The 25,351-nt window shown below is 51.7% G+C and overlaps 1 protein-coding gene across 7 annotated transcripts in view; it reads left to right on the top strand.

The window, feature by feature from the left end:
- The window catches only part of NVL (nuclear VCP like), a 96,793-nt gene extending 86,419 nt beyond the window's left edge, over nt 1-10,374 (top strand). For 5 of the 7 annotated variants that reach the window (XM_013061159.2, XM_045069528.1, XM_004761880.3 and 2 more), the window contains 2 exons: nt 1,872-1,942; nt 10,082-10,374. In XM_013061159.2, the coding sequence (XP_012916613.1) occupies nt 1,872-1,942; nt 10,082-10,126 (116 nt within the window). In that variant the 3' untranslated portion in view covers nt 10,127-10,374. The other 2 variants (XM_045069526.1, XR_006603539.1) reach the window with 2 other exon arrangements.
- The last annotated feature ends 14,977 nt before the right edge of the window (nt 10,375-25,351 follow it).

Here is a 25,351-nt window from a genome sequence, read left to right as displayed (position 1 = left end):
AAATTTGGAGATGGAAAAAAAAAAAGAAAAGACCACTGGACTTAGAATCAGGAAAAAAAAAAATACAAGTTGCCATGGCATTATATTACATGATTTAAAAAAAAAAAAAAAGTTCACCCATAGAGAGCTTTATAATTCTGCATTAAAGTTAAGAATTAAAATAAAACAATAAAAATTTAAAAAGTTTTATTTTTAAACAAAATTTAAAAATCTCTTGGAAGTAACAGATAAAATTCGCAAACCTAGACTATCTTGTAAGAAACATTGTGTACGTGCTACTTGAGAGCAGAGTCTATGGTGTTTTGCTCTCAAGTGCTACTTGAGAGCAGAGTCTGTTGGCTGTTTGGATATTCATGTGTAATCATGCAGCAAATTCTTTTTTTTTTTTTTTTTAAAGATTTTATTTATTTATTTGACAGAGAGAAATCACAAGTAGTCGGAGAGGCAGGCAGAGAGAGAGAGAGGGAAGCAGGCTCTCTGCTGAGCAGAGAGCCCGATGCGGGACTCGATCCCAGGACCCTGAGATCATGACCTGAGCCGAAGGCAGCGGCTTAACCCACTGAGCCACCCAGGCGCCCCTCATGCAGCAAATTCTGACATCTGTGCTCTGCTGCAGTTTGCATTACTAGTTACCTGTCCTCTAGGGACTTAGTGTTGATATCTTCCTCACCGAAGTCCTTACGCTGTTCACCTTCTACCTGACGTGTTTAACTACACATTTTATTCTATTTTTTTTTTTTTTAGGTAAATACGGTATCCTAATATTTTTATATTCAGTTTTAATCGTCATCGTGCAAGCTGTTTCAGGAACATTCTAAACCAAGTCTTGTTCAAAATGTAGTTATTTGATTTCCCTTACTTACATAATGGCACAACCTTATATAGAAGGAGAGCCCCTTCTGATTCAGTGTTGGGATAGTTCTCTGTATCTAATAGATATTATGACATAACGCTGTAACATCTACTAATGCATATACACTCTTAAATAGCTATAGAATATTACTTTCCACTCCCAGTTAAATTATTTGTATTATCTTAAAAAGGAACAATTTTGGCTCTTCTTCATCAAACATCGTCATTAAATTAAGGCGTTAAACAGTGCAAAGAGGGGCCTTCAAAGCGTGATAGTGTAAGAGTGATAGTCTCTCTGCGGTGTCCTGCATTGAAACCTGGTAAGCATGGGGGGATGATGGTTAGAGGATGAGACTTCCTGACATAAAATGAGCACATTCCGGGGGTCAGATGTATTGCATGAGGCCTATTTAACAATAAGGATTATATACTTGAACGATAGATCTTAGAAAGATCTTGAAAGAGTCGATCTTAGAAGTTATACACACACACACACACACACACACACACACACACAATCGTGTGAGGGATGTAGGTGCCAGCTAACATTTGTGATGATCACTTTATAACAACGTCTGAAATCGTCACAATAGTCACCCACCTTAAACTTCCAGGTTATATGTCAGTGATCTCTCAATAAAGGGGGTGGGTAATGAAAACAGGGACTCTAATTAAAGATGAACAAAGTACTTTTTTATATAATTTGTCCCAAAGTAAACTGTTTCAATTGCTGAGGGAAAAAAATTTGCACTACAATGGACACTGATATAAAACTTAAGCATTTATTTAAAATTAAATATGGTTAGGTGTGTGTAAATTAAATGAAATTGAAAATATGTCCCAAAACATCTGATAAGCAGGGTGTCCCGGTCTTGACTATCATTCAGAACAGACCCAGTGTGATCACTATCTCGTCCCTGTTCCCTTGACCTCTTGCAAGTCAGTGTCTCAGGAGAATCTGCCTGTCAGTTGCTATTAGTGCTCCCCCCACCCAGATGTGTCTGTGATTTGCTCCCCAGGTGAACTCAAGGTCAGTCAGAAGCACTTTGAAGAGGCTTTCAAGAAAGTGAAATCTTCTATATCAAAAAAGGTAAGAAATGCTCTTAATATGTGTAGAGAAGAACTAGAATGGAGACCAGTAGATTGTGAGCTTATGGAAACAAGGAAAATAAATGTCTTTATGGGAGCATTCTTGAGACTGTAGTTTTGTGTGTTTCTTGAAAGTCTGAAGCCGAGAGAGGGTGACGCATGTGGGTCTGTCCACCATCTGAGGATTTTTAGTCTCTTTGGTCCACATGTCCCCTGACCTGCTCCACCCTTCCCAAGACTCTTACCTGCCTAGAGCCAGACTTCCTCGTTGGCACACGGGACTCACCCACACATTTCAGGCAGGTACAGATGTCCTCCCAGTAAGGTCAGAGAAGGGTTAAACACAAGAACTCCTTTGCTGTAACAAGGACAGCCAATGCCACACAGAGCTGCGGGGGTGCGTCCAGCCCTCTGAAACACCTGACTTGGGCACCGGTGTGATAAAGCTCGTTCACCTGGCTGCCTTGTTTCGGGGCTCCTGGAAATGTAATGCGCGTTAGCCGCGAGAACCTGCTTCCTGATGGACTAAAACTCCCTTTAAATCATTGGCATTTATTATCCCAGGCCTGGTATTTCTGATGATAATTACTGATTGAAAACCTTGGAGTCAAAGTCCAAGGAGTTATGGGAGGTGGGCTGCCCTGTTTGGTGTCTCAAAATTTGCTCTGAACCTTCTAAGTGAGGTGACTGCTGTACCACTTTTATTTTTTTTTTAAAGATTTTATTTTTAGTTAATCTCTGCTCCCAATATGGGGTTCGAATTCACAACCCCGAAATAAGAATCTCAGACTGTACTGAGTGAGCCGGCCAGGCGCCCTCCCCCCATTATGCTAACCACAGAAGCTGGTTAATTGGTCGGGGCTGGTGGTGGTTCTGATTTGGCCTGAGAAGAGTCTGCTGTACCCAGACTCAGTTCTCCGCCGTAGCTGGAAGCAATGGTCTGCCTTTACCTCTCAGGTGTTTTTGTATCCCAGAGGAAACAGGTCTGTTCTGCTGAGCATCTTTGAGTAAAACCCAGTCTTGTGAGGCGCCTAGGGCGCCTGGGTGGCTCAGTGGGTTAAAGCCTCTGCCTTCGGCTCAGGTCATGATCTCAGGGTTCTGGGATCTCTGCCCAGCAGGGAGCCTGCTTCCCTTCCTCTCTCTCTGCCTGCTTCTCTCTCTGCCTGCCTCTCCGCCTACTTGTGATCTCTCTCTCTGTCAAATAAATAAATAAAATTTTAAAAATAAATAAATAAATAAGAATCTTTTTTTAAAAATTAGAAAATTTAAAAAAAAAAAAAACAAACCCTGTCTTACTCATTAAAATCCATAATAGTTTGGCAGACTGGTGCTCCTCGTTTTGACAGACAAGAGATTCATGATGTTAGTGTCCTCCAGAAGGCTTCGTCATCAAAAACGTGGTTTTAGTTGAAATTGTTCCTCACCCGCAGCTGGAGCCCCGGGCTTGTCAGGACTGAGAGGACATGTGGATGCGGCTCCTCCCCTAGCTTCACTGTGCTTTAGTACAAATGTATCCACACGGTAGTGCACACACACAAGTTTTTTTTTTTTTTTTAAGATATTATTTATGTATTCATGAGAGACAGAGAGATAGAGGCAGAGGAAGAAACAGACTCCCCACTGAGAAGGGAGCATGATGTGGGACTCAATCCCAGGACCACAGGATCATGACCTGAACCAAAGGCAGACACTTAACCATCTGAGCTACCCAAGCACCCGCACACACACAGTTCTGTGATCTCCGTCAGTGTCTAGGACATTCCATCCCTTCCGAAGTTCCTTGTGGCCCCTCGGTGGCCAATGCTGACAGCACTGCCCGTGATTGCAGATCTGACCTGTCTGGGCTGCATCCCCACAGAAGCCCATGGCATGAGCTCCCTAGTCCGGCTGCTCTGCTCAGTGGAGGCTTCTGGGTTCCATCCCTGTTATGTGTCGCCCATTTCTACCTGAGCAGTTTTCCAGGATAAGAATATAGCATGGCTCCTTCTCGTTTCCTCTGCTGGGGGACACTTGGTGCTCCTGGGGTATGTGGGGCTTTCATGAGTAATGTGTGTGTGAGAGTAGCGTGCTAGCTTGCACTTCTCCCTGGTGTGCAGCTGGGGCGGCATGGCCAGGGCTCCAGACCCTTCCTTGGGGAGCCGCTGAGTCCCCCAGTGTCATAGTCCTTTCACAGCATTAAGCGGCATAGAAACTGGTATCTCATGTGCTCTCCATGAGCATCTCCGAATGGTAGGACACCCAGCAAAGTTTCACGTACCTGTGAGCGGTTTGGAGTTCTGCTGTCCTGTCCTCGTGCTTCGATCTTAAAAAACACTAGACTTGTATCTCTCCTTGCTATAAACGTGCACAGATTCTTATTCAGATGTGCATGCGGAGGACATTCTCTCCAAATCTGCTGCTCACCTTTCTGTCATCTAAAAGCACCTTCTGGAGAGCAGGATCCTTGAATCCAGATGAGGGCCCACCTGGCTCCTGTGTATATGGCTTGTGCGTTCTGTCGGGAGAAATCTTGGCAATTTCAGGTTCACAAAGATTCTCACCTTTGCTTTTTTCTAGACATGTCATACTTTTTAGCTTTTACATGGAGCCTTGTGATCCATCTCAAATTAATATTTTAGTTTGATGGGAGGGGAGGTGGGGGTCATGGTTCCATGTTTCCATGTGGCTCCAACTTGCTGTGACTCTGTTGAGAAGACTTCCCTATGGAGTCACCACCCCCTCTCTGAAAACCAGTTGTTCGTAGAGGCGTGGATCCGTTTCTGGATCTGACTACATCTGTCTTAATGCCACGGTATCTTTTTTGCCACTGTCTTGACCATAGATCTGTAAGTCGTGGGATCTGTATAAGCTCTCCAAATTTCTCCTCTTTATCTCCCCTCAGTTTTTAAAAATATCTTAAACCCTTTTCATGTCCACATAAAGTTTATAATCAGCTTATCAATTCCTACACAAGAAGCCTGCTGCGATTTGGAATTGGACTGAATCTAGATCAGTTATGAGAACAGCGCTTGAAAGTTTTTCACTTCATGAACTTTGTACATCTGTCCATTTAATTAGATTTGTTTAATTTCTCTCAGTTAAATTTATTCACTTTTTAATTCATTTCACTTCTTAGATCCACAGGATTTACCCAGTAATGTGAACTTTCATGGTAAATATTTTACCATCTTTCATCAAATTTATTCCTAAGTAATTTATACTTTTTTGTTATTTATGGATTTTTTTTTTTTTTACATCTTGTTTTCTAATTGTTGCTAATATATAGAAATTCAGTTAGTTTTTATCTATTGACCTTGGATAGCTCATTTATCACTCTCTTTCTTTATCTCCAAAAAGATCAGTTTTCTAGAAACTGCTGTATTTTGAAAAGTTCTCATGTTTGTTGCTTGAGTGACTTTATTACAGAGACTACAAATGTGTCGTACAAAGTTCGAAAATCACTTGACCTGATTTCGAAATTTGGCTATGTTCTCATCCAAGCAGCTACGACAGTTAAGGGTTAAACCTTTGCTTTATCTCCTTTGCACACTTTTGCAGGTGAATCTGACACCAATGTGTATTGTGGTTTTTGGGGGAGGTTCTTGGATCCTTCTCATTCCTTTTTTTCCTGGTCCTTCCCAGTTGAGAACTGTGGTAAAGAACCTCTTCCTTCTGGTTGAGGATAGTGCAGTTGAAATTAGAGGCACAGGCAGGGTTGAAAGGTGTGGCACTATTTTGGATGTGAATCTGAGTAGCTCATTGATAAGCCACTTCTTTATGCTTTTGTAATTAGGGCTCTTAGTTGTAAAGGACAGAAACCCAACTCCAACTCATGTGAGTAGGGGAAACAGAGTTGTTTGGAGGTACCTGGGTGGCTCAGTTGGTTAAGCATCTGCCTTCATCTCAGGTCATGATCCTGGGGTCCTGTGATCGAAGCCCCAGAAGTGGGGCTTGCCTCTCCCCCTCCTCATGCCCTTGTGCTCGCGTGATCTCTCTCTCTCAAATAAATAAAATAAAATGATGCATCTTGAGTTTAAAAAACAACAACAGTTCATTGTTCCACTTAACAAGGATCTTGAGAGCACAGATGGCTCTAGGCATGCTGGCTGCCAAACCTCATTGCTTCCTTTCCTGGGGGAAGGTGGGAGGCTCAGACTTCCCAGCAAGAGAGTTCCCCACAGGCTTTAACGGGAGAGTCTCAGGGAACCCTGGGGTCAGTCCAGCCCAGGTTAAGATCCCGTGCCAGAACCAGTCAGTGTGGCCAATTAGGAAATTAGATGCTCTGGCCAGGCTGGGCTGTGAGGGGCCATGGAGTTTGGTCACGCCTTCAAGGCTTAGAATGAAAATCTGTAAATAAGATGTTGGTGACTCAGGTTAACTGACATGGTAGTGGTGGGATTGGGGTTTGGGGTCTTCCTGCTGAAAGAAAATCGCTAGATTTTGTTTACTGTACAAGGAACACACATTTTAGCCTCTCGGACCTTCTTACCAAAATGGCAGTTGCTTTGAAGTGAGTTAACATGGGATTAATGAGACGTCTAAGAAGACAGAAGTCCTGTCTCGAGGTCTACCGAGTGGGCCTTCATAGTTCTCAAATACTCAGCACACTCTTCACTTAGAGACCCAATGCAGAAATGTGTCACCTGGCCCAGTAAACCGTTGGTAACTGGTTCAGGGTGGAGGTGTCGGCAGCGAGCAGACACTCCTCTCCGGCTGTCCTTTCCGGCTGTCTGTCCTCACCAGCTGTCCATCCTCGGCCGACTCTCACTCGGGCAGGGCGAGGCCCTCGGGCTCCACTGAAGATCCCTGCCCGTCCTCACTGCTAGTGAGTGGCTGTGTCCTGTTTGGTCCCAAGAGGACCTGACAGGCTGCAATCTGTGAGGACAGATCCCTGACACAAAAGCCAGGACCCTCTGCCAGTGGCTTCTCCAAATCCAGGCGAGCGTCCCGGCCGCGCGTGCATCACAGAGCAGTGTCATTCCCTGTGCCGGTTCCCTGTGCACCGGAGACTTGAGGCCCCCCAGCTACTGTCCATGTTGAGACCTTGAGGTTACTTTCCCGGGTATTTATTATCTCCCAGTACAGTCTCGTCATGCTGCTCGCTCTGGCATCGTTCCACCGTCAGGAAGGAAACCTCACTCAGACGGACAAGCCGGATTTTGTTCTTTACTTCCTCTGTTAAACCACCCCAGAGCAACCCTCCTGTTCATTTGCTCACTGGCGGCGTGTTTTTCACACCCGCTGCCCCCAGCTCTAACTTTTTCTTCTCCACACGCAGGAGTAGATGGTTCATTTCCCAGATTATTTCCACCCCATGGACAGTCCCAGGAGAACAGCTCCTCAAGTCAGAGTTTCCAGCTGTGTTTGTTTTGTTTTGTTTTTAATTTATTTGACAGATCGAGATCACAAGTAGGCAGAGAGGCAGGCAAAGAGAGAGGAGGAAGCAGGCTCCCTGCTGAGCAGAGAGCCCAATGCGGGGCTCGATCCTAGAACCCTGAGATCATGACCTGAGCCGAAGGCAGCGGCTTAACCCACTGAGCCACCAGGTGCCCCCCAGCTGTGTTTTAATGGGTTACCTACAATCCGACTCGTTACGTGTGTCGAGTCCCTGCTGTATGCGTGCCAGGCTCTGTGCTGGACTCACAGAAAAATTGCAGGGGACAGGCTACTACACATAGAACACGTATTGACCTGGGCACTCGATCCCATCAGTGTTAGAACGTGGCTTCCATGTAGTTTTTGCTACATGGAAGGGACCAACTACATGACAGAGGCAGTGTGACTGATTTTATTAAAAACATCTGCACCTGTCATGCCAGAGGTTTTGATCTGCGGATGTCCTAGTGAAACTTAGTACTAGTGTAGTCTTCATAGTTTGGGAGATCGTAAATCTCTAAATATTTGATTTCTGAAAAACTTAGCGAATAAGAAGCTATAACTTCCCCTGGGGAAGTAGGCATCTTATGAATTTTGAATAAATATTAAATAAAGCAGACGACCAAGCTAATTATTAATTTGATCTTTTAAAAATAAGGCAGGGCATCAAGGTGAAGCCCCACACTCCCACTGGTTCTCATGAAACAATTACTTACAAAACTAGTGACAGCTGTTTGGGGGGGGGGGACTAGCTTCCCTTGGGGCCTTTTTATCTTTATTGAACTTTGCACCATATGAAGGTCTTACCTAGTCAAGAAAAGTAAATACTGAGGGGAGCACAGCTGGTTCAATTGGTGGAACGTGTGACTCTTGATCTTTGGGCTGTGAGTTCCAGCCCCACGCTGGATGTAGAGATTACTTAAAAAACAAAAAGTTTTGAAAAATTAAAAACTAAACAGGTGCCTGGGTGGCTCAGTCGTTAAGCGTCTGCCGTCAGCACAGGTCATGATCCTGGGGTCCTGGGATCAAGCCCCATGTCGGGCTCCCTGCTTAGCAGGGAGCCGGCTTCTCCCTCTCCCACTCCCCTTGCTTGTGTTCCCTCTCTTGCTGTGTGTGTGTGTCTCTCTCTGTCAAATAAATATATAAAATCTTTTTTAAAAAAAATAAAAAATAAATATTGAAAAAAATAGTAATTTTAAAGTTCCAGAAGACCAAAATAGTAATAATAGTTATCTCTAGAAATAAGGATTAATTTTTTCTGATCTGTATTTTCTAACATTTTTGCAATAGATCTTATTTTATAATTTTAAAAGTTATTTTACTGTAAGAAAGGGATTGCTCAGGGAACCTGTGTGGCTCATTGGGTTAAGCCTCTGCCTTCAGCTCAGGTCATGATCTCAGGGTCCTGGGATCGCGCCCATCGGACTCTCTGCTCAGCAGGGAGCCTGCTTCCTCCTCTCTCTCTGCCTGCCTCTCTGCCTACTTGTGATTCCCCCCTTTCAAATAAATAAATAAAATCTTTAAAAAAAAAAAAAAGGAAAAAGAAAGGGATTGCTCTAACCTGGTTATAATGTAGGGGTGCTTAAAATGTCTTTACTGTAGATTATTCGGCACTGAAACTGATGTACAGAGGGACTGTTTTACCCTATTTCAGAGTTAATTCATCATTTCACTAATTCCTACTTTATGTTCACCTTTGAAACTGTTTGACAGGTACTTGAAAAATCACTAAAACAAGTTACTTAGATTTTTTTTTTTCTAATCCTTCTTTCAGACCGGAGGTGAACATTAAGTACAGTCCAGGAAATGGGTTTCTCTAGTGAATGGGAAACGCCCTCTAGTCAGGGTCTGACTTCTCGCAGAGAGAACAAACAGAAGAGTTTGCCTTTCTCTGCCTGACCCAGGATTGTGACCAGGATAAAAACTAGTGGCCGTAAAGTCCCCTCTGAACACCGGACAGACCTCATACGTGTGGGACAGACCTCATCGTGGCCGCTTGTGGGAGTGTCTCAGTGTCCGCCAGACGTCGGGAACGCGGCTGTGCCTCTAGCACGGGGCCCTGGGCTGGTCGGCACATGCCATGCTAAGGCCATTTGTTGCTGTTCGAAATCATGTAAATGGCTCTACTCCGTGGTCTTTTTAATTCCTGCTTAATTTGTGCTGGGGACCAGATGGTGCGACTGAAAGTTGCTGTGGAAAACCAAGCAGACTGCAGCAGCAGGAAAACTGCAGGAAGACCGAGCTGGGAGTGGGGGCGGCTAACAACACTGATCTGTTTTCCAGAAGCCTCAGTAACTAAAACGCTGTGATAATGGGCCATGACCTGACCCTAATACATAACTTCTACAAACAGTCCATCATGCTGGTCCCCACACCAGTGACAGAAAGACGGGCACTGATGTGGGGGCAGCTGGGGGAGTCGGCCTCCCAGGTCCCGTGGCAGGCTGGGCACACTCCACAGAGCTGCAGGTAGAGGGACTGGGGGGCGTCCCTATCACGGTGTCGTCCCTCATCACGGTGCCGGCAGGACTGGCTTCTCCCGAGGCCACTCCCAAGGCTCCCCCGGGCCTGTCTGTTCTTCATCCGCCTTCCTGCAGAAACACTGGTCCCGCTGGCTTAGAGCCCTTCGTGGGGGGGTTCCTTACAAATTCACGGCCTCCCTGAACACGTGACCTCCAGTCACGGTTACTGTGCGGTCCTGGGGGAAGATATCAGCGTGCGCATTTGGGGGACGCATATCGGCCCCTGTCACACTCACGAGCTCTGTCTTGTCCTCTGTTCTCAGGACCAGGTGATGTATGAAGCTCTGCAGCGGTCCCTCAGCCGGTGACCCCGGCGGCAACGGGCCCTGGAGCAGGTCAGTGTGTCCAGCCGGCCAAGCTGCCCGCTTGCCACCTGATGCAGAGGGCGTCCCTTGTGAGCGCGTTACTCCCGGAGTGATGTGGCCTGTTGGAGCCGAAGACTCTTTCCGTCTGGCTAGCTGGGCGCGGGAACACCCTCCCTTCTCTTTAACAACAAGAAAGATGTTTAACTGTTAAACTAAACTGATGACTTTTTTTAAATAAAATTTTGAAAACAGTCTCGAGTGTACTTCAGCAGAGTTGCGATCACAGTAAAAAGAACTTTGCCCTAAGCCATCTGAGTGTAAGTTGCCTGCTCGAGGCCCGGTCACCCCCAAACACTATGATGTACGTCTCCCGCGCCCCAGGCTCCCCCGATAGCCAGCCGTCACACTCAGGAAACCAGCTGTGAGACGTGGCCGTCCCGTGGCCCCCCAGCTCTGCCAGGCCTCTCTCTCCAGCTGCCCCAGGTCGTCCTTTTGACAGAAGGGCCAGGAGTGAGCTGTTCAGTCTGTTCCTGTTTCGCTCCCGTTCCCTCAAAGTTGGAGCACTTCCCGTCTCCTGACTTCTGACTCTCTGGAAGGTTCCGGGCCAGTTACTTTGTAGAAAGCCATCAGCAGTTTGTCAGTGGTATCCTCATAGACCCACCCCAGGTACGCGACCGTGGTTACGCGACTGTGGCAGGACTTTGACGAAGTGTGCTGTGTTCTCACTGCGTCCTGTCTGGTGGTGCCGTCGGGGTTTGTCCCGCTCCTGACGCAGTCCCTGTGATCCCGTGGGAGGGTGGTCCTGCTGGGCTGCTCACATGTGGCTCTTCTGTGGAGGGCAGTGCTGGAAACCATGAGCGACTCCCTTCCTTGTGGAACATGCAACTCTCAGGTTGCCCTGGGTCTGGCCGGTTGGGAGCCCCTCCCTTGCCTGTGACAAGTCCCTGCAGCGTTCGCAAGGGCCGCGTCTGTGTTTGCTATCATCGCTCATTCGCTGTGCTGCTTGCGGCGTGATGTCACTGCAGACATGGGGCACTTTCCTTCCATTCTGCACTCCACCTCACGCTAAGGAAATGTTTGTGCTACTTTGAAGAAGAATCAGTGGGGGCGCCTGGGTGACTCTTGGTTTCGGCTCAGGTGGTGATCCCAGGGTCCTGGGCTCGAGCCCCACATCATGCTCCCTGCTCAGCGGGGAGCCTGCTTCTCCCTCTCCCTGCCCCTGCTTGCTCGCTCTCTCTCTCTCTCTCTCTTAAATAAATAAAATCCCCCCACCGCCGCCGCCCAAAATGGAGAAGCTCCAGCAGATGAAGTTTCCAGCAGAGATCATTAGCTTCTCTTCCCTCCGTCCCAGCACTTGCTCTTCCTCCTGGTCACCCGAGCTCAAGCCTTGAAGGGTGTTCAGTTCTGAGCCGCAGTCAGGTCTCTGTTACACAGACGTGTTTCTGCAAACTCCCCTTCCCTTGGCCTCAAGGGCTCAGCCTCGCGCTGCCATTACCTTTCCTTATTGACCGGGGTCTGCTGGGCCTCCTGTTCCAGTCTCGCAGACACTGAAGCCAGGGCCGCCTTTCCAAAACACTCCTAAATGACATGGAGACAGAGGGTCGGGTCCCTCAGGCCTGACCTCCAGATCCAGCCTCCATGAGGAAGAGCAAAGGGCTAAGACTCTGGGCCTTGAGGAGTCTTGCAGGGCTGTGGGGGGCGGGGGTTGCAGCCAGCAGAGACTGGACCCAACCAGTCTGCACCACCGTGGGCCCCAGCGCTGACCCCTCACCGGCTTTCCTCCTCATGACCATGCGCTAACTCTTGAGCATGTTCACAGACACGCCACTCATGAAGAAGCATGATGTTTGGGTTCGCAGGTGCTAATAAACCCATAAACCCGGCCCATACACGCTTTGCTGTGACTGACCTCCCCGCCAGAGGCCCCTTTCCTCTGCACAGCTCCCTCCACCTGGACCTTAACCCCAGCAGCCTCGCCTCGAGCTCCTGTCAGCCTCTAGTCAGTTCTCCTGGGGTTCGGTTCTCAGCCCGAACTCATTAGTCTAATTATACACGGACCTTCGTGCTGTGACATCAGCCCACCCTCAGCGCCTGCCCTGTCTCCCCACCCCAGCCCTGACTGATGTGCACTCATTCCAGGGAAGCTCATTGTTCTCAGAGCTTCTGCTGGGGAGGCCCCCACTCCCTGGAGCGCCTCCTGTGTCCCGACCCACCCAGCGCAGGGCGTCCGGGGCCTGAAATACCACTTCCTGAGAAGCTTTGCCTCATCGCTCCCTCTGCTTGTGCATGGGCCGAGTTTCGTGCTGACGTGGCCGGTGGCGCCCACATGGGATCCTCCTCAAGCGCGAGACCCACGTTCTCCCACGTTCTCCACGCAGCGCCCAGACCCCTTCCTGCCTCCGCGGCACTCGGAATAAGAACAAAGTAACTGTTGGGACGCCTGGGTGGCTCAGTTGGTTAAGCGGCTGCCTTTGGCTCAGGTCATGATCCCAGTGTCTTGGGATCAAGTCCCATGTCGGGCTCCTCGCTCCACGGGGAGCCTGCTTCTGCCTCTGCCTCTGCCTGTCACTCTGCCTGCCTGTGCGCTCTCTCACACTCTAACAAATAAGTAAATAAAATCTTTAAAAATAAAAAAAAATAAGGGTGCCTGGGTGGCTCAGTGGGTTAAGCCACTGCCTTCGGCTCAGGTCATGATCTCAGGGTCCTGGGATCGAGTCCCGCGTCGGGCTCTCTGCTCAGCGGGGAGCCTGCTTCCTCCTCTCTCTCTCTGCCTGCCTCTCTGCCTACTTGTGATCTCTCTCTGTCAAATAAATAAATAAAATCTTTTAAAAAATAAAATAAAAAAAATAAGAACAAAGTAGCCGTTGAGTTGCATAGCCAATCTCTTCCCCACAGGAAGCTGCGTTAACACCGGGGAGATCTGATGTTTCCACCAAGGTGTCTACCCAGGTGGGACCTGGTAGCTCCGAAGAGGAGCCCGTGGGACTCTTGGGGGCGCGTCATCTGCTGCAGGGTTATTGCTCAGAAGGATTCCCAAAAAAACACTTGTCCCCGGCTGAGCAGCCCGAGTGTGCCCAAGACTCTCAGAAGACACTGTTGTGGGAGTTGGGCCTACATGAGCATTCTCTAAAACAGAAGGCTTTAAAGATTTTTTATTTATTTATTTGACAGACAGAGATCACAAGTAGGCAGAGAGGCAGGCAGAGAAAGTGGAGGAAGCAGGCTCTGTGCTGGGCAGAGAGCCTGATGTGGGGCTCGATTCCAGAACTCTGGGATCATGACCTAAGCCGAAGGCAGAGGCTTTAACTCACTGAGCCATCCAGGCGGCCCTAAAACAGAAGGCGTTAAAAAGAGATGATGTGTGTATGTTTTACACCAAAATTCTAATTATCTTGTTTTGCGCAGACAGGAGCACAGGCTGTCCCACTCTGGCAGGATGTGAGGGAGCCTGGTGAGCGGAGTCTGGGTTCTCTGGAGACTCCAGGAAATTTTGCTGGCTTGAACTTTGTCAGAATTAACCGTGTAGAATGCAAAGTGAGTGTCACGATCACCAGGGGCTTGAGAAGTGCAGACACTGAGTGAAGGAAGCAGCTGTGGCACCCAAGGAAATCGTGTTTCAAGGTACAAGGTGCTGTCTAGAAAGGGGATCAGCAAATTAACTCGATAAGCACTTTGGGGGCACCTGCTTCATGTCTGCTGGGTTTCAGCTGCCTCCTTGATTTTTCCCAGCTCACGAAGAACTTAGAGTCAGATTTTCCAGCCCTCGATTGCCACACTCAGTTCATGGTCCAGCTTAGATTCACTTATTGGAAATGCAATTAGGGTGCCTGGGTGGCTGTCAGTTCGGCGTGTGCCTTTGGCCCAGATCATGATCCTGGTGTCGGTGTTGTGAGACTGAGTCCCGCATTGGGCTCCCTGCTCAGCGGGGAGTCCGCTTCTCCCGGTCCTGCTGCTGCTCCCCCTGCTCGTGCATGCGCGCTCTCTTGCTCCCAAATAAATAAATGAGTCTTTAAAAATAAATAAACGATAAAGTAATGGATGACCTGTCTTTGAATTCAAGCGGCTAGTATCAGAGGCCTCAGGCAGCAGCCGCTCAGTGGACGTTGAGCTTGTGCGGAACGGTCGAGTGTTTAAATGGCTGTCGGGTCTTTCCGAGGAGCTCGTTGTCAGTGGGCTCCTAGGGCAACATGGAACCACAAAGGTGAACGTGGGAACCGTGACGATACAGTGGAATGCGTGGTTTGCCTGCTTATAGTGGAAGCTGTCAACTCTACGTGTAAAAGAACAGCGATTGGATAACCATGAGCAAGTTGCTGTTTTTGTGGGTAACCTAGTCCAAGCAGAAGGACTCCCTGAGCGCCCCTTGCTTGGATTCTCCACCCACGTGGCCAGCCTCCCTCCACCTGTCCCCGCCCACGCCTCCCACAGTGGATTACTTGGAAGGGAATCTGAGACAATGTATCATTTACTCCATAGGTATTTTAATTAAGTGATTTTTAAGTACGGAGGGTGGAGGCGAAGAAACAGCGCCTTTATTGTTCCTCCTCTGCAGTGAAAGATGGAAGGAATCAGGCAAATGGGGAACTCCCGGGACAACAGAAGGCGCCCACCTCTCTGCGGCAGTGTCAGAGACCAACTTGTGTCTTCCAGGCTCTGGAGAACAGTGACCATGTCCCCACAGGGCCACCTCCAGGGGTCTGAGCACATCCGGCTCCACGGCCCTGTGGATTTTGTCTTAGAAAATATTACCAGCAGCTTCCCGAGTTGTAATGCCACAGCAGGCATTTGAATCATCTGTCAGTGTTTCTCAACTCAGGGTTACACAAGAATCACCCAAGGCTTTTCAAAAACATGCCACCTGGGCCTCACCGTGGACGGGCTGAATCAGAGTCGCTGGGTGGGGAGCAGGGAATCTCGCTCACACACTCTCCCAGGCGATTCTGATTCCCAACCCCCCCACCCCGAGGAGGACCCCCAGAACCCCACTCTCGCAGTTGAAAGGTGGGGAGCCCCAGGAAGGAATTGTGCGGGAACACACGCTAGTGACGCCCAGGGTGGAAATGCGTGGCCAGTGTGTTCTGCAACCACAGGGGCTCGCCAGCCTTGAGATGGGGGAGGTGATGATCTGGCCCCCTTTTAGATTGCTCTCGCCATGGTTTACCCCCAGCAGTGCATGGGCTGTGGCGGGGACAGAGAGCTGACTCAAATGGGCTGTAGCCCCGGTGCCTCTTCTCCCGGTCACAGAGCTCGCCTGAGTGCATATCCCTTGGCCCCAGAGGGGGGAGCAGGACCAGGGACTCCCTGCCCGGCCTCCTCAGCACCCACAAATAGCTCGCACACCCTCTCAGGCTGCAGTCCCCTGTGGAGGGAGCCAGGCACCCAGGCCTCATGTCCAGATTCCAGGTGGTAAGACTCTGGATGCACTCCCCCATCGTGCAGAGGGCCTGGGGTTGCCATTCTCTTGTGGCAGGTTTTCCACGAGCAGGCCAGTGCGAACCTGAGTTCTTCCAGGCATGGACTTGACCTTCCCTAGGCTTCTGCAACCCCGAGCCCAGTGGCAGGCCCTCTTCCGGGAGCCTCTGGGTAGGTGTGATGGGTCTAGGGCAGCCTGAGCACAGGTCATCACAGGTCATGACCACAGAGCAGTGTTTGAAACATGAAGACGGAACACCCGCCATGTGCTTGGCTCACTTCTCTGTCCTTCTGTCCATTCCCTGGAGTACTGAGCACCTTGCTTTCCAAGCACCTGAGCACACAGACTTCAGCCTCTGGCAGCCAGCGCGAGTCTGGAGGCAGAAAGGCCAGAGCAGCCCACTCTGTTCTGAGCATCTCGCTGCTGGACAGGTAGCACCTAGATCACACGGTGCCCTGCATGTGCCTCCCGGGAACCCTCAGGGCACCCCATGGAGAATGAAGCCAGGCTCTGCTCCAGCTGCCCGTGGGGACCGGCATCCAGTGGGGCATCAGGGTCCTACAAAGTGAGGCTCGGACCTGCTCAGCTTTTCGGAACAAATGTAGGTTTGTTGCATATCCACACATGGGTAAGACCAAGCAGTGAGTCAAAGAGCTACTGCATCATCTCACTTGTATGGGGAATCTAAAAAACAAACTGACACAGACGCCTGAATGCAGAGGACTGATGGTTTGGGTGAAGGGGGATCAAGAGCACAAACTTCCAGTTACCAATAAGTCGCGGAAATGCAAGCACAGCATGGGGAAACCGGTCAGTAGCATCCTAACAACATCATGTGGTTGCCCAGGGCGAGGACTGCGGAACGTATAGAATCATCGAATGTATGTTCTGCACCTGAAGTGAATATAACATTGTATGTTAACTCCAACTTTAAAAGCATTTTCTAATTAAAAGATTTGGAGGGCACCTGGGTGGCATCTGACTCTTGGTTTCAGCTCAGGTCATGATCTCAGGGTCGTGAGATAGAGCCCCGCGTCGGGCTCCCTGCTCGGCCAGAAGCCTGCTTCTCCCTTTCCCACTCCCCCTGCTTGTGTTCTCTTCCTTGCTGTGTCCCTCTCTGTCAAATAAATAAATGCAATCTTAAAAAAAAAAAAAAAAACTTCATAAAAACAAAGATGCACAGATGTCAATATAATGGTCCCCTCTGGGAGGGCTGCCCAGGGGTCCTCTGTGATGTGTGTTCTGGTTCATTCTTTCTTTGTCCACTTTACTGAGGCGCAGATGCATCCAGAAAGCTATGCAGCCTTGTTTACGACTTGATGAGGTTGGAGATAAGGACCCACCTGTGAAACCATTGCAACAGCCTGTGCCATAAATCTGTCAGCACCTCCCGCCCTCTTAATTAATTTCCTTATTTGTGATAAGAACAGTTGACACAAGATGGACTGTCCTTCTGAACTTGTAAGTAGTATAGTTACTTGTAACTATAAAACTTGTAACTTGTATAGTTAATAAGCACAGGCACTGCCCAACACCATCGTCGTTCTCATGGTGCGACGCAGACTTTGTACCCCCGACTGGCGTCCCCTGTGTCCCCTCACCCTCGCTTTGTTTCTGTTAATGATTCTCTAAGGTGTATGTATACATTTTCCATGCTTCCCTGTATTTATGACATATTTCCCAGTGAAAACAGAGATTCAGGGATTGCTTTTAGGAAAAGCAAGCCAGCCGGGTGGGCAGAGGGATGGTGATTATCAGGCTCTAAGTCACGGAGCCAACTTTCTGTGTGTTCAGGCCAGCAGACAGCAACCGCAGGATGGGCAGAGCTGGGCGGCGGCCAGCCCTGAGTCACCGAGCAGACGTGCTCGCCTGCAGGGGTCAGCTGGTGCGGATGCATGCGTGCCTGCCCGCTGCACAAGATGAGATCTGTGCGAGTGGTTTCAGAGCAGACAGACAATGCCTTTGTCTCCTGGCTGTCTGCTTTTCCTTCCCCTGCAGCCACCAGGTGTATGTGGAGCTCACACACCTTCTCTTCTGTTGCCGTGGGCCTCGTGGGGCCCGCCAGGTCTCAAAGGAAGGAGATGCTTTGGCAATCCTGTCGGGTCTCCAACCGTGAGAGCCTGTCCCAGGTTCCCACAGCAAATGGAAATCAGCCAAGTTCACAGACTCCTACTTGAGTCTGGCGGCCACCGTCTGAAGGGCAGAAACGTAACTGGGAGGAGAGGTTTCACTCATCTGCTCAACAGATATTTATGGACAGGCACGTGCCATGAGCCGAGCCGGGCTCCATGCCGGTCACTGGCGGTACTGCTCTAGCAGAACCCCAGCCTGTCATATGATCTCTCCCGGGGGTGGGGGGCAAGGTCGGTGAGCCAAGAACACAGCGCACAGAGCAGGGGCAGGGGCTGAGCGGGCAGGGGCCACCGGGGGCTAGTGCACTGCGGTATGCAGACAGGTCATGCGAGGGAATGCGCTGGGCAGCAGGAACCACGGGGCAGCCTCTGTGCGGGCTCTGAGTGTGACCTCCGACCTGGCCTCACACCACCTCAGAGACCAGGGGCCCCCCAGTCAAGGGAGGAAAGGCTGTCCACTTAGTCCCAGCGTTCCACCAGCTTTTTCATCAGAAGTTTGAAAAGTAGGGGCGCCTGGGTGGCTCAGTGGGTTAAAGCCTCTGCCTTCGGCTCAGGTCATGATCCCAGGGTCCTGGGATCGAGCCCCGCATCGGGCTCTCTGCTCAGCAGGGAGCCTGCTTCCTCCTCTCTCTCTGCTTGCCTCTTTGCCTACTGTGATCTCTGTCAAATAAATAAATAAAATCTAAAAAAAAAAGTGTGAAAAATAGTGATGCGCGGCCTTGGGGCTGAATTTTAACCCATTCGGTTCTCCCAGGCCCCCTGGGTGGGAGGTGTTGCTCTCGTCCTGGGAAGTAACCCTAGAGCACGCAAGGAGCTGGCCGCAGCCAGAGGGCAGCCAGGCAAGTCTCCCCCACTGAAAATCCCTTTCTTCGAGGAAACAAAGCACAATTATGGGAAGTTTAAAGGTCTAAGGTTTAAATAATGCTGCAAGTGTAGTCACAAGGCAGAGCAGTGACTCATCCAAGGAGAGAGGCTCGAGTCCTCGGAAGTGCTGGCTGCGGGTCAGCTGGACGAAGGGGAAGTCCAGGGCCCGGGTGGAGTGACCAACTCAGGAGCCAGAAAACGTCTGTCATATACGTGCGGACGACTCTGCCATTTATTTTTCTGTGGCTACAGGAACTCCTAGAAATTGATGGGAAAGTGGAAAAAGGGTATACAAGCCATCCATAATCTCATTTTCAAACACCACCACTGTTACCATTTTTCGAACGTTTTTCCCCAAGTTTGCCTCTGGTCGGATGGGTCAGTGGTCTTGTCCCTGATCCAAGGTTACCGTCGCTTCCCGTGAAGTTGGTCTTGTGTTTCTGCCTGGTGGGTCACCTGCCTCCTTTCCTACCATCAGTCCAGGAGGCAGAGGGGCCTTGGGACAAATCTGTCTGCCTCGCCCCTTCCCCAGAGGCACCTGCCGGCAGGGACACTAGCAGAAATGTTGCCCCCAGCTCTGCAGGCCATTCCGATCGTTGGGACATCCCCTTCCTGAAGCTTGACACCCAACGCCACGGGAAGCTGATGAGAAGCAGAGCAGACTGGGCAGGTCACTCAAGGTCCGTGGAGTTTCTTTTTGTCTGTTTTGTTTTTTATTTTTTATTTTTATTTTTTAAAGATTTTACTTATTTATTTGGGACAGAGAGCACAAGTGGGGGGAGGCAGAGGGAGAGGGAGAAGCAGACTCCCTGCTGAGCAGTGAGCCTGTTGCAGAGCTTGATCTCAGGACCCTGAGATCATGACCTGAGCCCAAGGCAGACACTTAACCTACTGAGCCCCCAGCTCCCCTGTTTTATTTTTTAAATCCTCTTCTTTGCTGTTGGTGAGAACACCCAGGACTTTCCCGCGCATATGGTGCTCCTTGTGGTCTATCTGCGTCTGCTTTGGCCGCGGCACAGCTTGAACGACAAAGGCTGCTGGTTGCTGTGTTGGTCTCTGGGAATCTGGGACCAAGGTGGCGGCAGGGCAGGCTTCATGTTGATACTGGATGCAGTTGCGTTCTCTCCACGGGGCCCACGGCCTCCTCTCCATGCTCTGGCAGCTCCCCTCCAATTTGGGCACAGGTCCAGCTCGGGGCCCTGATACCACCACGATGGTGTGTGGTTCAGTGCCCTGAACACTGGGAACACACACATTGGGTCTCTGACCCTGAACAATTTCATGACCAGCCCTCTGCATCAATAAAGGGTGAGGGGTGGCAACCAGCTTCTCAGGACCCCATTTGGGGACAGTCCGCCTCATGCCATGCTCCCGGCTTCCCCCAGCCCCTTGGCAGCCTGGCAAAGGGGAGGGAGCACAGGTCTGAGCACGCGAGCTCGCTGAACTTCAGCAGGAGCATGGGGGGCATGCGGGGCTGTAACCGAGAAGCAGGTATGAGTCGGATGGCCTCAGAGAGCGATGTGCATGTGAAGAAGATAAAGCAGACCCGAGTTTGTGGGGCGCTCTTCAAGAAGGACATGTGTCGAGGGGCGCCTGGGTGGCTCAGTGGATTAAGCCGCTGCCTTCGGCTCAGGTCATGATCTCAGGATCCTGGGATCGAGTCCCGCATCGGGCTCTCTGCTCAGCAGGGAGCCTGCTTCCCTCTCTCTCTCTCTCTGGCTGCCTCTCTGTCTACTTGTGATTTCTCTCTGTCAAATAAATAAATCTTAAAAAAAAAAAAAAAAAAAAAAAAAAGAAGGACATGTGTCGGGACGCCTGGGTGGCTCAGTTGGTTAAGCAGCTGCCTTCGGCTCAGGTCATGATCCCAGCGTCCTGGGATCGAGTCCCACATCGCGCTCCTCGCTCCGCAGGGAGCCTGCTTCTCCCTCTGACTCTGCCTTCCACTTTGTCTGCCTGTGCTCGCTCTCGCTCGCTCTCTCTCTGACAAATAAATAAATCTTAAAAAAAAAAAAAAAAAAAAAAAGAAGGACATGTGTGGCTCCGTGAAAACACAGGGAACAGCCTTCAGTGCCCGGCTCCTGCCCGCTCTGGGGGCCTGGGTCCCCGTCACGTCGGGACCTTCCTGGGTCTGCCTCAGGGTCTCCTCTGTCCCCTCCCCCGCAGCAGACGGGTGGTGTCCCCAGCAGACACTGTCAACCGGAGATGCACGGGAGTTGGCAGACATACACCCCACTCCCTCACCCTGCACAGGGACCTTTAAAAGACTGTTCTTGTAAACGTGGACCCAGAAGACAGAACAAATGGAAGGCTGCGTGAATTGCTCCCACGGCAGGGCTCTAGAGACACGTCTACCCAGGCTCCTGGGGCTACCTCTGCCCTTTGCTGACACCATTCCATGTCCCCCAGGGATCACCCTCCAAACACAGCTGTCTGTACCCACATTCTTGCCTCAGGTCTGCCTCAGGAGAAACCCCACGTCAGGCAGTGGGTGAGGAAAGGCGTCGTGCGAGCCCCGAGGGCAGGAAAGGAAGGGGCCTGGCCAAGATCCAGGCTCCTGGCCGCGGCGCCCAGAGGCCCTGCAGTCTCGGAGTCCTGAGCATGTGCGGGGCAGAAAGCAGACACTGTGGCTGGAACACGCTTGTGTGTGGGGGAGCTGAGGCTGCCTCCCACGGGGCCTCAAAAGCCTGTGCATGCACGTCTGTGTGTGTGTGTGTGTGTGTGTGTGCGCGCGCACGCGTGGCTATGCTCGCCCACGTGTGTGGGGGTGGTGTGGCAGGAGGGCATGGTGAAAGGCCGGTCCTCCCATGGCCCCACCACCCCACCCCTGGCCACTGGCACGTCTGCACTTACCGCACATGTTCGTGGCCAGCCGTGGCTGGAAAACCCAGTCTCATGGGGCCATTCCAGTCCGAGGACAAGTGTTTATTCAAATCGGGTACATTGAAAACCTGTGAATTACCAGGATCTCGCTCCTAGGTCTCCGGGAGGTGGCCAGTCACGGATGCATAGCCTCAGTGCACAGCCCAAGCCCCGGAGTCCTGGCGGCGGACAGACCAGCAGACACCGCGCAGCCAGGACTGTCCCTCGTGTCTCCCCTCTGACCCCTGACAAGTGCCTGGCCACTCCCGCCAAAACCAGGCCTCCCATGGAGTGTCTATTGTGGTTATCGATGGGCCGTGAAGAGCCGGGCTTGCTTTAGAGAGGAAACACCCAACCACGTTCACAGAAAGTGGAGTGGGGGCGCTGGGGTGGCAGGAGGGGGCAGTGGGGAGCTGTTTGTCGGGTGTGCGTGCTCCGTTTTGGGGCTGGGGCTGTTCTGGGGCTGGGCTGAACAGCAACGCGAACATTCCTAACACCACTGACCTGCACAACCTGCCCACTTAGAAACGGGTATGAGGGTAAGCTTTATGTTACGTGTTTTTACCCCAATTCTTTTAAATTCTTAAAAAAAAAAAAAAAAGCAGCTCCTAAAGCTCCTATAAGAGTTTGGGCAGCACGCAGTAACCACTGTGGTTTGGAACAATCCTGACAACCAGTTTCAACACCTTGGCGTTCCCAGTGGCAGCAGGAGCCATCCCTGTGGAACCAGGGCAGTGACCGTGCCTTTACCCGACGATCCTACAAACCATCCCAGCAGTGCTGGGAGGTGACTGAGGATGGGCAAGCTGCTCGGAGCAGTTATAACCTGCCCCGGGCACACAGGCTCCGAGGGCCTGTTTTTCTTCCCCGTTGCTCTCTGAGATGTGTAGAGCTGACACGGTGTCCTCGCAGTGCCCCCAGACACCGGTGACCTGGCCGGGGTTCCCTTCCCAGGTCTCTGCCCTGGGCCCTGGAGCTGGGTCTGCAGCCAAGGCTTATAAACCTGGTCAAGCGGACTGGGGCTCTGGTGTCCCTGCACCCCGTGTCCGCCCACCTTTCTTGTTTTGCAATCTGGGCCCAGGTCCTGCCGGCTTTTCCCAGATTGGCTGTGTGACGTCCCCTGCAGAGCGGCATTGCTCGGAAAGCCATGTGCTCGGAAAGCCGTATGCTTCGGAGCCTGCTCTGAAAACTGATGACATGTGCCCTGCCGGCCGCAGGAACACTCCTCAGAGAACACGTGGGGGACTTCTCAGGCCACTCCCGCCCAGCCCGTGTGCTCCCTCGAGTGGCCCGCCTATTCTGTCCTTGGAAACTACAGGTGTCAGACTCATTGGGGAGAGGGCTCCAAATTCAAGAAAAATGTCACAGACTTTGAATTTGTTTTGTTGATTGGAAAATGAGAACGATACCAGTGTGAGGGCTGACAGCACGTGGGGGGTGCAGCCCATGCCTGGCCCCCCACCCCCATCCCCAAGCAGGAATTCCCTGGGAATTAGCAGCACCGGCGCCCCCAGTGACCTTTACTCAGAAAAGTAGTTTGGCCTGCAACATGTGGTTCTGTGAGGCGGTGACGAGTGCCCTACACCTGCTCACATTCAGCCCAGGAACAGGGAGAGGCGCCTCAGGCACAGTAGGGGCAGGAGGACCGGAGCTGGGAACATGCCTCGGAGAGTACACTGGCTGGCCAACCCGATGCAGGGTGCCGGACTTTGGCTCTCATTCTCCTCCATTAACCGAGGATAAAAGATCACGTACTTGACATTGAGTTAAAAGGACAATGATGGCTGCATTCCAAGAGGGCAGAGATTTTCCTAGTGCATGATCCTGCTTCTCTGCTCCATCACCAGAGAGATACATGAGGCTGCCCAGTATGCCGGGAACCAAGGGACCATGGATATTTGGTTTTGGGTTTTGGCCCATCCCGTGGAAGCACATAGCCTCTGTCAGGCTGGGAGGGGTGACACCCCCTTGCGCCCAAATCTCTCGGCAGCTACCTGGGAGGGAAATGTGGGGCCTCAGCCACTAACCCGATGCAGGACTGTCCTGTTCCCTCTGTGACAGATGGTTCATTCCCCTGGGTCTCCTCCAGGCCTTCCTGATGGCCTGTTCCAGCCACCATGGGAGGGAGATCGCAGAGCCCTCCCTGGATTTGCACACTGCTGATCTATTGGGATTTAGAACCCAGCGCCGAGGGCCATGCAGTTCTTCTAGGCCTTTCCCACAGAGGATTTCCGACCCAAGGAAACTGTGCACACACCGTTGGTGTTTGTGCAGGTCCTACCCTGAGGAGAAAAGGCCAGGCTTGTGCCCCAGACTCAGGAAGGGGCCCTGCCGGACAGCAGCTCAGGCCGGGGCCCCACCCCTTGCTCTGGGTCTTGTGTGCCGAATCACCCCAGCCTGTGCTCGTGGCCACTTGCCCAACAGCACTGGTGCTTTTACATGTGGGCGTCGGGAAGCTTCCCTCCGCTGGGTCATCGGCTCCTCCAGAGCGGGCTTGGCAAGCACAGAGCCCGTTTTTGTCAGACACCGCGCCCATTCTCCTCTTCCCTCAGCCCTGTCATTAACTTCCCAGGAAGCGTGCCAGCCTGCCCTGCCCTGCACGTCCTGCCCCTTCTCCCCCTCGGGGCGGCCCCCAGGCACTGTGCCCTCCTCAGCCGGAGCCTCGGCCCGCGGGGTGCGCTGCCCTCCCCCTCCCGCCTTCACACGGGCCTCTGAGAGGGTCTTTGCTTCTACCCTGGGGTTTCTGAGGGGTGTTCAGGGCTTGCCGGCCCGTCCTCGCTTCCCTGCTTCATTCCACGTGACTCAGCTTAGCTCCTGGAAGACTTTCCCAGCCAGACAAGAAGCGACACATTTCCTTGTCTGAACATGGAGTCTCCAAGTCAGCCGGGCAGGTGGAGGGGCGGGCATGTGTCTCTCTGGCCGTTTCTTCCTGAGCCGGCGTGCGGGGTCCCTCCCTGGCCAGCCCCGCACAGGGTACATGTGACAGTGACTTGCAGGGCGGTGTGGCATTGGTGGCTGCCCTGAGTCCCCTCGCCCCAGCCGCGGCCACGCGGGCTCCCGTTTCAGGCACTGATTTTGGATTCCACACGCAATCCCAGGGCTGGCGCATCGGCTCCTTTTTTGGGGCCCCGTTTTGTCCGCATCCTCACTGCCTGATGCAACGCTGGCCACGAGCCCGCGGAGTGAATAGGAAATGCGCTTTTGCTATGAATTTACCTGTTAATGTCCCACAGCAAAGTTTAGATGGGCCTTCTGCTCAGCTTCTGCTCAGGGGCTGGGGCCTGGTGCTGCACACCGTGACGGGCTGGGCACAGTCACGTAGGCGACAGCAATGCCCTCATGAAGGCGGCCGGTGTAAATACGGAGCCTTCCTGGCTGGGCTTGTCGGCAAAGGCGCCGGCCTATGTCAACATCGGGATCCTTACCTGCCTCGGGGGGGCCGGCAGCCCTGCCACCTCCACACTGGCGCCCCCAGAAGAGGATGCGGGCACACAGAAGAAAGAATCTCAGGAGGCCGAGGAGGCTGTGGACTTGGGTCCTTTTCACTAAACCTCTTTTGTAACGTGTTCTGTAAAAAACCAAACTCTAAAAAAAAAGACTTTGAGTTTGTTAGAAGTCAGACCCCCAAGATGCAGTCTGACCCGCAGGCTCACCGGAGGAGGGTGGCTGGCAGCTGAGGGAACACGTTCTTTCCCACGCCCGTCCACGCCGGGCTCCGACGCTTCTGGCTCTCCAGCCCCACCGTCAGAGCTGCAGCTCACTCAGCGTGGCCTCGGGCTCCTTGACTCCATCCCGCTGAGCCTGTCTTCTCCTGTCCACGATGAGGATAGGAACAGTGCTCTATCCAACGGGGAAGGATCGGTAAGCTAGTGCAGGCCCAGCAGAGGGCAGGGAATCTCGGCAAATGTCCACTGTTCGCAGTACACCCCCCTCCAAGGTCAGCCACCTGCCCTCCAGCTT

Source organism: Mustela putorius, unplaced genomic scaffold (assembly GCF_011764305.1).
Source record: "Mustela putorius furo isolate JIRA1106 unplaced genomic scaffold, ASM1176430v1.1 tig00003942_pilon_pilon_pilon, whole genome shotgun sequence".
Lineage (NCBI taxonomy): Eukaryota > Metazoa > Chordata > Mammalia > Carnivora > Mustelidae > Mustela > Mustela putorius.
The sequence above is the reverse complement of the archived record's forward strand: the minus strand, read 5'-3'. Positions and strand labels throughout refer to the sequence as shown.